A 14862-nucleotide genomic window follows, 5' to 3' on the forward strand; every position below is an offset into this window, starting at 1 on the left:
TGCCTACAAATGAAATGTGTGTATGTGTGATTTCTGATCATTGTGACATTTCATATTTACAGATGAGGTATCATTGGTATATCAACTGCAATGTGCAGAGAAACATCCCATGACATTAAACTGAGATATGTAGAATTTCAAAAGACATTTGGAAACAGTAAATGTAATGAAAATATAAATGCAGTCAAAGTAACACTGCACATAATCAATAAGACATAGTGGTTTATCATGGAGTATGACATTTTCTCCAAAGTCCTGTCAATAAAAACATATTCAGTTTTATGTCTTGTCGTGTAATAAATACATTTCTTTCATAAAAGAAATATGTAACTGTTGTATTTCAAATCAACAGAAACTATAAATATCAGCTTATTTTATAAACAGAAGTAAAATATATTCAAAGGCAATGATTTTAACTTTCCCATTGGTACGGTCTTTGTTTCTAACTTCTGTAAAACATTAACATACAAGTAAGGACATGGTTTAATAACTAAGCCATGTGTGTAACTTCCATATTATTGCAGCACTGTGTCACGTCGGCTTCTATCCTCCAACAAAACGGTGGCAGTTCTCCTGCTGCATGTCATGATGAGTCCACTGTGGCAGGAGTCCGTTTGTGGACTTTGTATTCCTCTACCCCGTCCCTGAGACGATAGTCCTGTGGAGCATTTAACCAGTCAAAGTGACTTTTATCTGGGCTATGACAGGGATCTCCTCTGTCAGTCCCAGCCAAAGTCTTGTCCGCTCATCTGGTAGAAACGGTGGTTGAAGGGCCTGTAGAAGTCTCTGAGCCTCTGCAGGACCTCGGAGGGGATTTGGGGATGGGGTCTGCCCTTAGACTTTCCAAGGCAGCGAGGTCTGCTGCTCCCCTCGGGCTTCTTCAAGCATGGAAAACCTTTGGTCTGGTTGAAGTAGAAGTGTTTGTCTGAAACAACCCTTTTCAGTCCCAGGAAGTCCTGAACTCGGCCCATCTCCCCAGCCGGATCGGACACTAGCCGCTCGCCGCTAACAAACAGAAAATGAGACAATGGGAAGTGCTGAAGCCAGTTCTCCAGATGTTTGGCGTAGAGGCCGATGCGCACAGCGCTCCACGTGGTGTCAATCAGACCCGTAGAGGAGTTTTTTAAAGCCAGGCTCTGGAAGGATGGAAGGCCTGGGTTCTTGGACAGTGTCTGGGTGTAGTCAGATACAGCCCGCGTCACAGGATCCCTGACCACCACAATGAGCTTGGCTTGGCAGTTCATAGTGCAGACACGGCTAGGAGCCTCCTTTGTGACGAAGTAGCTGGGGGTCTTCTCCATGGTGATCTGGCCGTCCAGAGTCCGAGGCATCAGGTTCCTGAATAAAGAGGAGAAACTGGTCAGACGCTGAATTCTGATTCAACTCTCAAAGCCATGCAGAATAGTGCAGAATGTTTCACACTGTAATATATCTCGATGATTTAAACGCTTGATTGGTTGTGCTTCTGGCTTTCCGCATATGTTGTGCTCTTCTAAAGCAGTATTCACTTTTAACTTGGGGCAGCGGAACAAGCTGTAAACACAACACTGACATATTAACACCGCCATTTAAAGCTAACAGATAACATATATATGGCTGAAGTGTTAGCAAAGAGTTACCTATACACATCCAACAGACACACAGCAAAGTTAAAATCCATTTTGAGTTGTAAATTGAAATGTAAATCAAATAGTAACTCTCCTTTTAGCTCTGATTTTGGTCTCCACCAACTCCTGACACATAGACGTTTGTATGTGTTGACACAAAGATATTGATTAAAGTGACAGTAGCATTATTGCTTTATATTTTGTGAAATTGCACCATTAGGGTATGCTAATGTAATCACATGTGGGGTACAAAGAGACTTCAGGGAAATTACATCAAGAGTTAACGTGCACACATTATATACACGAAACATTAAAGCACCCCAAATGATGTGTGATTAAAGGTCCATACACTGTAGTGTGTTTATGTACCAGGGCCTCAGACAGCCCATTTGAGCCTCGCTGTAAGGCCTGCACAGCAGGACCATCCACTCACCATGGGCCCGATGAGACAAAACCACAAAGCCTCAAGAACCACTTAACAGCAATTTCCTCCAGATTTCCACCCCCGTCCTTTCTTCCTGCAAGAGCAAAGTGCCCCCCCCTCCCCTCACCTCCCCTACGGGTTCCTACAAGGACCCGAACAGACCAAACAGACCAAAGTCAGGAAGTGCAACCAGGATGGCAAACTGCTGAGCTCAGCTAGTGTGTTAAACATATGTCTGCAATGAGGAGAGATGTTGTGAATAATATGGCAGTGAAAAGGCTCAGATGCTGCTATACCGCAGTGATACATTTTGCATCGTGATATACCATCTATCTCAATATAACCCAAAACAATAATCTATTGATACATCTTCTTACACTTATGTTTGTTTCCTTTCTACTCTACTAACTGCGCGCATATGCTATCTCATAAACCTTCAGCACTATCTGGCAAACAGGCATTGTGGGTAACACGGTATTCGACAGATCCGGTGTTTGTTTGACGTTGACGGACTGCGTGAGGCAAAATTGTGGTAGATTTGGATTTCACAGACAAATTGTTTTGCTTGACAAACGAATGATGAGTTTAAATGTAATTTTCTGACACATCTTATTTGTCACTGGAAACAGAGAGCTTTCTTGTGGCTTCTATTAAGATAAACAAACAATGGAGCCCGTGTGCTTTCTTTGTTTCAGATTTGAAGCCTTCATAGAGTCCAAATGTTAATGACAAGAGGCCATTCAGAAATGAAGTTTAATGATGGAAGTCCAAGGGAAATTGATTTCCATTTTGGCAGTTGTTCTAGCGAGATTGTCTGTGGTCAAACACTGATTTGATGATTAATAAAAAGTAAACCATAGAATTGTAAGTAATGGTCCATTAGACTTGCTGATGTATATTTTCTTTATCTTCCATCTGAGAGAAATAGAGACAGGCAATGCTTTAATGTGTGAGCAAAACAGGGCTGATGAAACTCTAATAACAAGTACACAAGGCAGCGATTGACTGTTGGTTAGAAGCAGCATCAGTCAGAAGTCCAACTACAGGTTGCACTGACTTCGCTCTTGCTCTGTGGTCAAATGCAGCACAGTAACCCGTCAACAAGCAGCAGCCCGCTCAGTCATCACAAGCTCTTAACACTGGTGAAACCCACAGAACTTTATTTTCAATTGTAAGAGAGGTCTTAAAGGAATAGTTTGACCTTTTGGAAAACATACTTATTCACTTCTTGTACAAAAGAGTTAGATGCATAGAAATAGAATATTTCATTTTCGATGATTAGATGCGAAGATTGACAGCACTCACATGTCTGTAACTATATGGCAAATATGAAATACCACCAGCATGCCTGGCTCTGTCCAAAGGTAACAACATCCACCTCCAGCACATCTAAAGCTCACTAATTAACACCTTGTATCTGGTTTGTTTAGTATGTACAAAAACAAAAGTGTAAAAGCAACATGTTGTGGTTTTAGGGGGATTGCCTGTCGGACTATTTCTTGGCCCAGTGCAGCTACTTCCTGCGCCCCATTAAAAAAAAAAGAGCCACATGTTGTTTTTATAGTTTGGTTTTTGTAGGAATTAAACAAAACAAGACAAAGAGCTTTGGAGGTGCTCGTAGGAAGATTTAGCAACCTTTGGACGGAGCAAAGCTAGTTCCCCATGTTTCCAGTCTTTGTGCTAAGCTAAGCTAACTAACTGCTGGGTGTAGCTTCATACAAGTAGCACACAGACATCAAAGTAGTATCTATCTTCTCATCTAACCTTTGGCCAATAAGCCTACTTCCCTATATTTACACATTTTTATACAGTCATACAAAGTTTGCAAAGAGGACCACGAACATAACATAAATATGATACTGTCCGACAGTGTGGAATAAAAAAGAGCTAAGAGGAGACAAAAGGTAAAACTGCATTAAATAGTTTATAATTTGTGTGCTGTCTGTAATTCTGTATTTATGAAAAAGTATTTGTTGTCACATGTTCATGAGCATGAGTGTGAAGGAGGAAAAATATGCCTCGTTCCTGTGTAAGTTTTGAGTTTCTACCTTTTCTTAAAGTTGAGCCATTTCAATCCACCCCCATTAAATGATCCCCCTAATAAAAGACCATTAATTGATTATTATCCAACTACAAGAGCTGCAAATGGCCTATCGCTGCCTGTCTGTCCCCTGTTTATCTGTGTCTAATCAATACGTCTGTCTCTATGACAGATTATTCACTGTGTGTTGGTGCGCTGTGTGTGTGTGTGTGTGTTTGTGCACATATACTCATGTGAGCGTGGAGGTGTCAGCATTCACTGATGAGAAACTGAGCGCACGTATCCCTCTCTGTCCTCTCCTCTTTCATCCATACTCTTCTCGATTTGTCCTTCACTCCTTCACATAAGTGTCACTTCAGTAATTGACCATAAGTTGTCTTTCCATACTCATGAATAGTTAATGAAATGTGGCTTCCCCCCCCCTCTGTCCTCTGTCCTCGGGTCTCTATCTCCCTCATCACAATCTGTCTCATTATCAGACAATCAATAAAAGCCGTTTTCTATCATGAATCTGCTCCTGTATGTGGACTCAGGAGAAACTGTAAACAAATCAGGGATGATTCATTTTTTGCCAGTTTTCTCATGCATTTTAATGTGTTGTTATGTTATATATGTTTTACATATATCAGGTAAATGCCTTTCAGTAACTGTTGGGCAGAAAGAGTAACTCTGAGCACCAAGATGTTTTCTATTTAGCCCAGCAGTGGCTGACTAGCCACATTAGTCTGGAACTCCCTGCTGCTTAGAGGATGTAGCACTTTTCCTCCCTGAAGTGCTACACCACTGATTACACTACTGATATGTTCGAGGCAGTCTGGATCCGAAGATTAAATACTAACCCTGGCAACAAGGATGTGGCCAAGAGACTTCCTGCGCCCGAGATTCTCCCGCTGTACCAATCTGCTGCAGCGCCCTAACAAAAGGCATTCTGCACACAAAGCAGAACTGATTGCAGACAAAAAGATCCCCAAAAAATGTAATTATCATGTCATTTTCTAAAAACAAAACCCGATCTAAATTTCCATGGGTTATTATTTTTGTTTACTGGACCATCTATGCTAAACACTGTCTTGCTGAAGGAGACTTCTGCTCTGGCAGACATCTCAACGTCCAGACGCTTTTCGAAAACAAAAACGAAATTAATGAGGCTGTGGAAAATCAAGGCAGTAAAAATGAGGAGAGCAAATAACAAGCTGAAGGAAAACATTTCCCAGCAGTGCTGCTGTGCTCAGAGGGTGACAGAAGAAGCCTCAAGGCCACGAACGGCCCGTCAGGCTGCCAGGATGAGTGTGGGAACCTCGGTTTGCGCCGTCGTGCCTGGAGGAAACATGTGCTACCATTCTCCTCTGACCAGAAAAATAAAAATTAAACACAGAGCAAATAGAGCAGTTTAAAAGAATAGTTTGACATTTTGGGTAATACGCTTATTTGTTTTCTTGCTGGGAGTTAGATGAGAAGATTGAAACCGATCGACCTTCTCATCTAACCCTCCGCAAGGAAGTGTATAATTGTATTTCCCAAAATGCCAAACCAGTGCTTAACTTGGGTGCACTGCAGGGATAAAGCATGCTGGTTTACATGAGACCCCTTCAACACCCTGCTGACACTGCCAGTGTGATACTACCCAAGACCCCGCACACACACACACAAGAGGAGTCATCATTGTCTGTGGGATACTAAGGGCGAATGCCGCCATTCTGTCTATGTGTTCTTTGTCTGAACAGAAACCTAAAGCAAGTCACGAGGCCTAAAAGCGCCATGGAAGTTGGAAAGAAACAAAAAATGAACGTGTGTAAAAGGCAAACATAGCCTGAGGACGGGCTTGACACTGTGCAGCATAATAAACAATATTTCACAACAGCTAGCGACGCCGTCTGCATGAGAGCTAAAGAAATACTCAACATAAACACTTTAAACCTGGAGGTGAATTTCCGGCGCTTTTGCAGACACCCGTCAACTGTCTCCATAGGAGAGAGAGGAGGTGATCCCTCTGGGGAACCACATGACTGGCAGAAAGACTGTTGCCACCCACAGATTCTAAATACATTGTTATCAGATGATTTTATGGAGGTAGAGGAGGTCTTTCTCAACAGGAGGTTAGCTGAAGTGCTATACTCCCACGGAGTAGAGTGTTTTACATTTTCATCTTTGGTGATTTACTGCAGGATACCGTTGCAGTGGATTTGACTGTGTGTGTGTGTGTGTGTGGGTGGTTGGTTGGGTAGGGGGTAAAATCATGCACATGTGTGTGTGGGCTTTTCTATAAAGAAATGAAATACTTTTTGTCGGTCAATGGATAATTAGTGACTGCATGGCATATGAGGGTCCAATCATAATTAGGAGGATGTCGGTGATACTTTTCTGGGGAAATCAGTAATGGCTTCAGCATTTGACACATTAAAGCTTTTTTCTACAAAACCGTTTTTTTAGATTTAATAAATGAAGTCAGTCCACCTCTTATTAAGTGAATATCTCAACAAATACTCAATGGATTTCCGTGCAATTTAGTACACAAGTCCCCTCGTGATAAACTGTAATAACTAAAGTGCTCCCTTATCTTTTCGTGTATCGCTGCTGTGAATCTGACGACAAAGTTTCAGTACGTGACAGTTTTTAAGACTAGGGGCAAGGGACACAATTTGTGCCCCAAAAGTATTAATGCCCAGTCCCCGTACTCATACTAGTCTGATGCTAAACAGAACATTATGATTGCAGCTGTATTGGTCATTTATTACAGTTATGAGAATCACACTTGCTCTTTAGATGCGGATCCATTCAAACCATGTAATTGTTGATTATTTGTGATAAAAAAGTAATTGCTTTTTAATTTCCCTGGGGTAATATCATTGTATACCCATATCATTGTATTTTCTACTGGTTACTCCAATCTGAGCAACTGAGCAGGACTACCACACATCTGAAACAGTTCAGTTTGGACAACTGACACAAAGTATTTTCTTCACCAGCTAACTGCAGTCCGGAGCTAAAACGGCACAACGGAAAGCTTTTACAGGCGCCCCGAAATGCATCACAATGCGCCTGAAATTATTATAATTCCCACCATATGGGGTGTGAGTGTGGGCCTGTTCAAACCCTATAACACCATCTAGACACCAGCTCCAGCCAAAACCCAGCACCATTAAAACACAATACAACTCAACACTACAGAGACCACTTCCTGGTCTGTTACACCAATCAGTCGTGTTCAGCCTCTATCACTTATGGCCTCGGGGCTGCACACAGAATGAGGTGTCGGGAAAATCACCCTCGCTCTGGAAAACGCTGTCCCATGCGCATTGGAGTCCACTTTTACCATTTCAACTGTCAATTATCTAGAGTGACGTGGTAAGTGTTTGAATCTGAGGAATGCAGTGTTGAGATGACTTATAAACAAATCTCATAAGCTCTTAAAGGAGGTAAAAGATTTTGTGGCTTTATTTTGGAAGATCATCATTTTTCTCATCTGATAAAATTGATCTAACAAACTGTATATTGAGTAGCTATAAACGCCCCATATGTTATTCCAAAGACCGGCGTAATTCACCTGTTTTCATCTCTTCGTATCCTTATTTACAAAAATCGATGTCTTTTTAAGGACCAACGTCATTTTCAGCAGCGCAGTCATTTCTCTCTGCACTTGTGCTGCTGCCCTTAAATGATTTATACTACATTTTAATAGCAATCCGATCGGGCATGGCCTTTGGTGTCAAGACTGTAGGTCAGCCAATTGACAAGCTTTCAAAATATCGATGGTGCTTCTGGGCTGGTGTGTTTTTTTTCTCAAATGGAAATACAGAAATGCTTCTTTCCATAAATGAAATACATGGAGAATAGCTATTAGTGTTCTTGGATGTTAATTTGGATCCAAGGGCACACTGTTCATCTCTTTTTTTTAACGACAATGAATGTTTTCATTTTAACGTCATCAAGGAACTGAAGATACAACAAAAAAAAAAGACAGAGTTACTCATTCCAGCCCACATCACGGTGACAAAGCCGTGAGAATCACAACCATTGTGCCATGAAAAGCTGAGGTTTTTCAATTTTCTGCAGTGGCTCTCGAGTCCCATATGAAACCCATCACTCCATGAAGTCCCCTTAAAGCCATAAAACAACGCAGAAATTCATTAAATCTCTGCTTGATTCTCAATGCACTATTTGTGGCTTTTCCATTGCTGTAATGGGCTCTATGCACACATGCAAAGGAGAGAAGAGGAATGGAGAGATGGGCTCGGTGGAGAGAGAGAGAGATCACTCAAGATTAAAGCAATGGAAAACACGCATGAATGATGCTTAAATTTGTCTCAAAGAAGACAATGCTGTTGGAGCAACATGCACAGGGCGGCATTGCTTCGTCTGTGACGTGTCTCCAGCATGGAGATCACCAATATCTGACAGCAACTTATGACCATGCACGGCTTTCATCCATCTGCTGAAGTCGCCTATTTTCTGCTCATTACTCCGCCCAAGACATGTGGCCACACAATGCACAAATTGTTCTTAGATATGTTAATGTGGAATCATGTGTCGTTGGCAAAGGTTCAATGTCTTTATTACTGAAATGACTCGTCTACAACATTTTCAACTAATTTATGATTTTGATGCATTTGAATACGCTTTTTTAAAATGAATTATGGCTGAAGTACAAGCGCGCAGAGGTCATGAATGTCATAAAGTGGAATGTCGATAAAGTAATAAGGCAGTGTAAGTTAATTGGTGCTATACTAAGATTAAATTAATGATCCAGTGACGTATTTGTCTGCATATGTATCGCTGGATACGACCCTTTTGACCTCAGAGCTGCAGATGAAGGAGGGAACTTCATCAAAAGAAAATGCACAAAGCTCAGGGTTGCTTTTTTAGAGCCTGTCAAACAGAGCAGCCTCGTACCGAATCAGAGGAGAACGTATGTGTGTGTGTATGTGTATGTGTGTGTGTGTGTGCAATGTTAGTTTCCAGATGTGACAGTGAGTTGACCCGCTGTTCACTGACAGTCAGTTGACGAGGCCTTGCTTGTTCCACATGGATGAGCTCTTGCTGTCACTGACACACACAGCAGAGCTCCGTGACTTCCAGCGGAATCACTGTGGATCATTGCAGATGACAGCAAACAGATTCCCCCCAATTTCTGGGATTCAGTGACAACAACGGAATCATCTTTCCGAGATTTCACCCAGGATCACGTTGCTGCTGTCGCCATTGTTGTGTTAATCCCCCCCAACTCTTCTCAACCTGCAGCTAAGTTTACTTAAAACAGAAAACAGACTATATAAAAAATACCAGTATTTTTAGAAGATCACACCCGTCAGAAATGATTTAACTGGACCACCTGCGCTGCAGTCAAACCTGTCATCTTTATAAATGCTTCAGGAAATTTGGCATCACAACTACATTTTATATTGCACATTTTTCTTCTATTTTGCTTTTGGAGATATATATTATTAGAACTGAAACAATTACTTGACTAATAGTTAGATTATTCCATTAACAGAAAATAAACTACAAAAGCAAATTTTGATAATCAATTCATCTTTTATTCATTTTTATTTAAGTAAATGTCAAACCGCTGCTGGTTCCAGCTAAAGATTAGTTACTTTTCTTTGTCATACATGATTGTAAACTGAATATCTTTGGGTTTTATGCTGCCAATTAAACAAAACAAGCAATTCTAATATGTCACCTTGGGCTCACATTTTTAGTTGCAGCCCTTATTATGACTGATCTTACTTTCAACCAAAACTGCAGCATTAAAGCATAAGTGCCTTACAGCACCAGTCGGGCTAATTAAAACACACAGAAACACACATAAAACATGCCCTGGAAACACCAGGTCTGCCACAGGTATTTCCAAATAAAGACATCCTCTAGACTTAAAGAAGAGCAAGGAGGAGTGAAGCTAGACAAGAGGGGAAACAGAGGGAAAGAAAGCGGTGAGAGAGTTTATAAAAGAAGAGAGAAGGATGTATTACAGCAGAGGAGAGAAGTGTGAAAGATTAATAAATGGAGCAAAGTGCCAACCTGCATGTGTGTGCGTGATGCGTGTGTGTGTTTATGTGCACTGAGAAGACCAGAGAGGAAGCTTAGAAGCATGCTGAAATGAAATGTTGTGAAAGTGTTTCCACGTGTCCTCATGTTCTCAGTTAAAACACAGCTAAGAGGGATGAAAAATCCAAGAGAAGATTAAATTACACCTTCGAGTTTCATGCGCCATCATGCTATCAAAGTGCTCTTCGTCCTGTCAAACCTAGCCCTCTCCTTATGGCTCCTTTAGTACTATACAGTATGCACACAGCAGGTCAGTGATAATATTCTGACACTGGTGAGTGTTTGAGCTAAACTGCGATGTTCTCCGGGAGCTTGTAGAACATCTGGAGATGATCAGAATCAGCTTCATCCAGACCCAAATCCTTCTTTAGGGCCTTTAAGTACACCCAAATGATAGCTCTGGTCAACCTGGTCACCCCAAATCAGCTGCTGTCGCTGCAACATAGCCGATGCACATTTTATGTGCAACGTCATTGTGGCATGCAGCCAAGTCCTACACTTCAAGTATATCAATCAGGCGTATATCCTTTATATGAGGAAAACGTATTAGAGCAATCACTATGCTGTTTGCATGATTCCCACTCAGAACAGGGTGAAAGTGTTGATAGATGCCCCGGTGACGGGTATAAATGGTGTTTAGATGACCGTCAAGATGATGAACTGCTCCCCAGAGAACCCACCAGACTTTTTGATTTACAGTGCCAGCATGCAGGGAGAATATTGGCGCCCTGAAATGCTTATGTGGTGATCCGAATACATCGGTCTATTGACACTAGACATCAGCACTCCTGTACAGGTGAAACCACTTCATCTGACCCTTCACCCTGCCATACATCATCTCTGTCTGGGATGGTATCCAAAGATTTATTGTAAAGAGTAAAAAAAACTTGTCATTTTGGGACACAATGCACGTCGAGTTTATAGTCAGTCTATAATGTTTACAACAGATAAATGCTATTGACCCTGTGTGCCTTTATTTGGAGTTATGCTATAACAATTATACATATAGGAGAGGTGTAAAAAAAAGTATTTGCTACTGTCTTTCATTTTTTTAATTCGCTGCCAAAAATGAGCTAAAAGGCAACTTGCGTGTGCATGTGTTTGTTTGTGCGTTGCCTACCTGTACCACTCCAGTCCTTTATCATAAAACCTGTCGAAGAAGTGAGGCTCGGCACCGACCGCCCTCACGTCTGGGTGGATGCGGAGAAACTCCAGCAGGGCGCGGGTTCCTCCTTTCTTCACGCCGATTATAATCGCCTGCGGAAACCTCTTGGTCCCGAAAGTGTTGGACACGGGGATGCCGTTGCTCTCGGCGCTCTCCTTCGCGCTGTCCGGCATGTGGAGAGGCAGCTGCTGTCCCGGCGCCTCCACCTGCGCCGCGTCCTCGGAGGCTGTGCGGTTCCGGTGAGACGGTGCGTCCGGCAGGAGACGCGGCGAAACTCGGCGGTGATTGTCCAGAATGTCATAGTCGGAAGCTTGCTGGCTGTATAAAGTTCTCGGAGCCGAATCGCAGAATCCGGTGAGGCAGTAGAAGAAGTAGGTGAAGATCAGGACCATGGTAAAAAACACCGAGACTTTGGAGAGCACCTTGCCAAAGTTGAACCTGACTCTGCATCCACTACATCCCATGAGTTGATCTCCTGCTCGGTGCCAAAGGGCCAGAACGGGGACAGCATGCTTCTTCTTACTACATTAAATTTATCTCCCAGAACCTGTTGCGCAAAAGTGAGGTTTCACATGGAGACTGGAGAGCTTCAGTGGGATGATGGTTTTGTCAAAAAATATCCTCATAATCGTTGTCTCTTTTGTCAGAAAAGACAGAATTTAATCCCCGTCAATGAAGGAAGTTTTTGACATTAAATAGGACTCGTTGATTTACAGTCAGATGAGACTTCCAGCCTTCTGTCTGTGCGCTCTGAGGTCTCCAGATTCTCTCATTCAAGGTTTCTCCTCTGCCTTTCCTACGCCCTTTATTACACGTCTCCACCCCTCCCTCCTCCATGCTATAGATACACATGCTTCATGGGGACGTAGAGGCTCCTTCATTTCTATATGGCAAACACATTGAAATATATTTTTTCATTCATAACATAAATTACATTTACGCATTATTAGCATATAAATCATTACAAAGAAACCACTTGATGCACATTGGGAGATTTTATTTATGGTCGGTCTGTGAGTTAAATATGTCTAAAATTATTTATATATTTTCGTGGAGCTTTGCAAGATGAAAAACACATCTTAAGTACTTTATTATTAGCTACAGGCGCATCAATGTTTTACAAATGTAAGATGACCCTGCAGAGAAAAATCCTCCTTGCCCCTTTGAACCCATATGATAGATGTCTCTGTGAATAAGAGAAGCCCCCGAGGATGTCTATCCAAAACCTCTTCTCCCTGCACTGAACCAACACATAGTCGACATAGTGACAAGTCTCACCGACACAAACGTCCAAAACAATAGGCCTGAAGCGAGGAGGGGGGCCCCTGCGACTGCTCTGTCCCATAAATACAGTATCTGAGGCTGAGTGTGGCACCTTAGGGGCTGCACAGGAAAGATCAGTACCGGGATGTTCCCTCGACTCTGTGAAGCCAGAGCAGGTATATAGAGTTTCTTCATGGCAAAAAGATGGAGGTTGAACCTGAGATGGAGTTCAGACTTTGAACCTGACTAACACAGCAAGCAGCTGTTTGAATGGACGAGGGGATTGAGGAGTGAGGAGAGGTAGAGGGGAACTGAGGTAGATAATCTCTCTGAGAAAGAGGCGCACACACTCACACACACACTTACACACTCAGCCCTGGGGCACAGTATGTTTCAGACAGCAGACAGAGATAGTAAATTAGTCTGGCAAAGTTACTGTGTTTGCTAATTGGGAAATTTAAAGTTTAAATTAAAGAGTTTATTCAGCTCTCTTGATCTATATCCTCAGAGAGAGGAAAAAAAAAGGTTGTTTAAAAAAACTTGAAGAAAATTGACGTCTGTATAAATATATGAAGCTACCGCCAAGACTGGAAGCATGCAACAGCTAGCCTATCAGTACCTCTAAAGCTCACTTATTAACACTTTGTGTAAGTGTAAAATTGAAAGAACTCCAGGAAGTGACTGTTACCAAACTATGAAATAGAGGACCCGCTCCCTATGCAGATATGAAGGGCTCATTCTAGAAAACACAATGATTCTTAGTGTCAGGTGATTACACACTAATAAGAACATTATTTTAATTTGTGCCAATAAGTCCCCCTAAACCCTATACACACTGATCCTTTAGGGAATATACAAACTCTTCATTACAAAGCCCGTGATTGCAATTTTGGTCTTCAGAGATGTAAAACCAGTTTGGAAAAAAAAAAAAAAAAGTGCTCAAACAAAGGTCTCTGCAGATTCTGACATGACCCAGGCAAATATAGAATAATGATATGTTTTGAAGCACAAACAGCCATTGTAAATCCATCCAAAGCGAGGCCAGCCTGGCACTGAGGAATTCACAGCTTTGGAAATGACTGTTTGCTGGCTAGAGGCAGATTCAGTCAGAATGAGGTCAGGATCCAGGCTTTGCATTCATCAGACATTTTATTTGCTTTTCCCTCGCGCTAATTGCTCTAGTTGGAGTTATCCTGACAGGTTTGGACCCAGAAATATAAACAACGAGATTAAAGAAACAAACAGGCGGCAGCAGTGTTGAGGAAACAAATACGACATACAAGTTGTGAACTGTGCCTGTATGTACAGGATTGAGGTTGCGTAATGAGTCTCTCTGTCCATGTGTTTGTGTGCGTATCTCTCTTCATCTTTGTGTACGTTGATATGCGCTCTCCTTCACGTGTAGGCGTTTATGCATGCATGTGGGTGTTCGTGCAGTCCAGACTACATCTCCAACCGTGATGCCTTCAGGTGTGTGCTGCTGCATCCCTGCGTGTACCATTGATACAGATTTCCATAGACAGAGGGCCCGCTGATGGCGTGTACATGTGTCAGCCATTACAGCAAATTAGAAATCCTCCTCAGCAAAAGCAGAATGTTCCACTCTCATTTAGTAATTTCCAGTATGAGGAAGAAGCTGTCGGCCATTTGCAATAGCCGCAAGATACCCGGCAGACTCTCCTTAAAGCCATCATGACAGATCTTTGAAACCACCGCCCAGGAGATACGCATTCAGCGGTGCAGAGGTATGGCTGTAGTTTCCTACAAATGGAACCTTTTATTTGTGTCTGGAATGAGATTTAATGAAGTCCAGATTGAGGATGTTGGCTACTTTGGCTATATCAGAGGACATTCCCACTGTTAGATCTACTGTTCTATGCGGGGATGTGGTTATTATCCCAAAAACAAATCAGTTTAATGTTCACAGTGGTGTCTGAAGTGCAGCTACTTTGAAGGAATAAAGGATCTCACACACACTCTCTGTTATGTTAGATGCTCAATGGCTGAGCCCTCAGGTAGGGAGGCTCACTGAATACAAAAGCCAACAACAAAGCGTCTGTGATGCCCCACCTTCTCCTGGAGCCTTCCCAAACTTTCATCTGCAAACCTAAGCAAAGTCAGTTAGAATGATGAATGGACGACGAGACGGAGGGCTGAACAAAAACAACAACAACACTCTGATCTCTCCATCCAATGTTCTCCCCCCCATATCTTCCTCTTCTCCTCCCACTCTTCATCCCAGCATCGCGTCCCACCACCTTCGCACAGGTGCGTTGATCTTTTTCGCCTGCAGGAGAACTTCCAAACTCCCAGACTT

General features: G+C 42.3%; 1 protein-coding gene across 1 annotated transcript; it reads right to left on the minus strand.

Annotated features, from left to right (window-relative positions):
* Positions 1–719: 719 nt before the first annotated feature.
* LOC116397097 (heparan sulfate glucosamine 3-O-sulfotransferase 6) lies at positions 720–11752 on the minus strand. Its single transcript, XM_031872248.1, has 2 exons — positions 11238–11752; positions 720–1338 (listed from the first exon to the last, which is right to left on the minus strand). The coding sequence occupies exons 1-2, from the start codon at positions 11744–11746 to the stop codon at positions 720–722; spliced, it is 1128 nt and encodes a 375-aa protein (XP_031728108.1). The 5' UTR covers positions 11747–11752.
* Between the last annotated feature and the right edge of the window lie 3110 nt (positions 11753–14862).

The sequence above is a fragment of the Anarrhichthys ocellatus genome, unplaced genomic scaffold (genome assembly GCF_004355925.1).
Source record: "Anarrhichthys ocellatus isolate YVR2014 unplaced genomic scaffold, GSC_Weel_1.0 scaffold62, whole genome shotgun sequence".
In the NCBI taxonomy this organism is placed as follows: Eukaryota; Metazoa; Chordata; class Actinopteri; order Perciformes; family Anarhichadidae; genus Anarrhichthys; species Anarrhichthys ocellatus.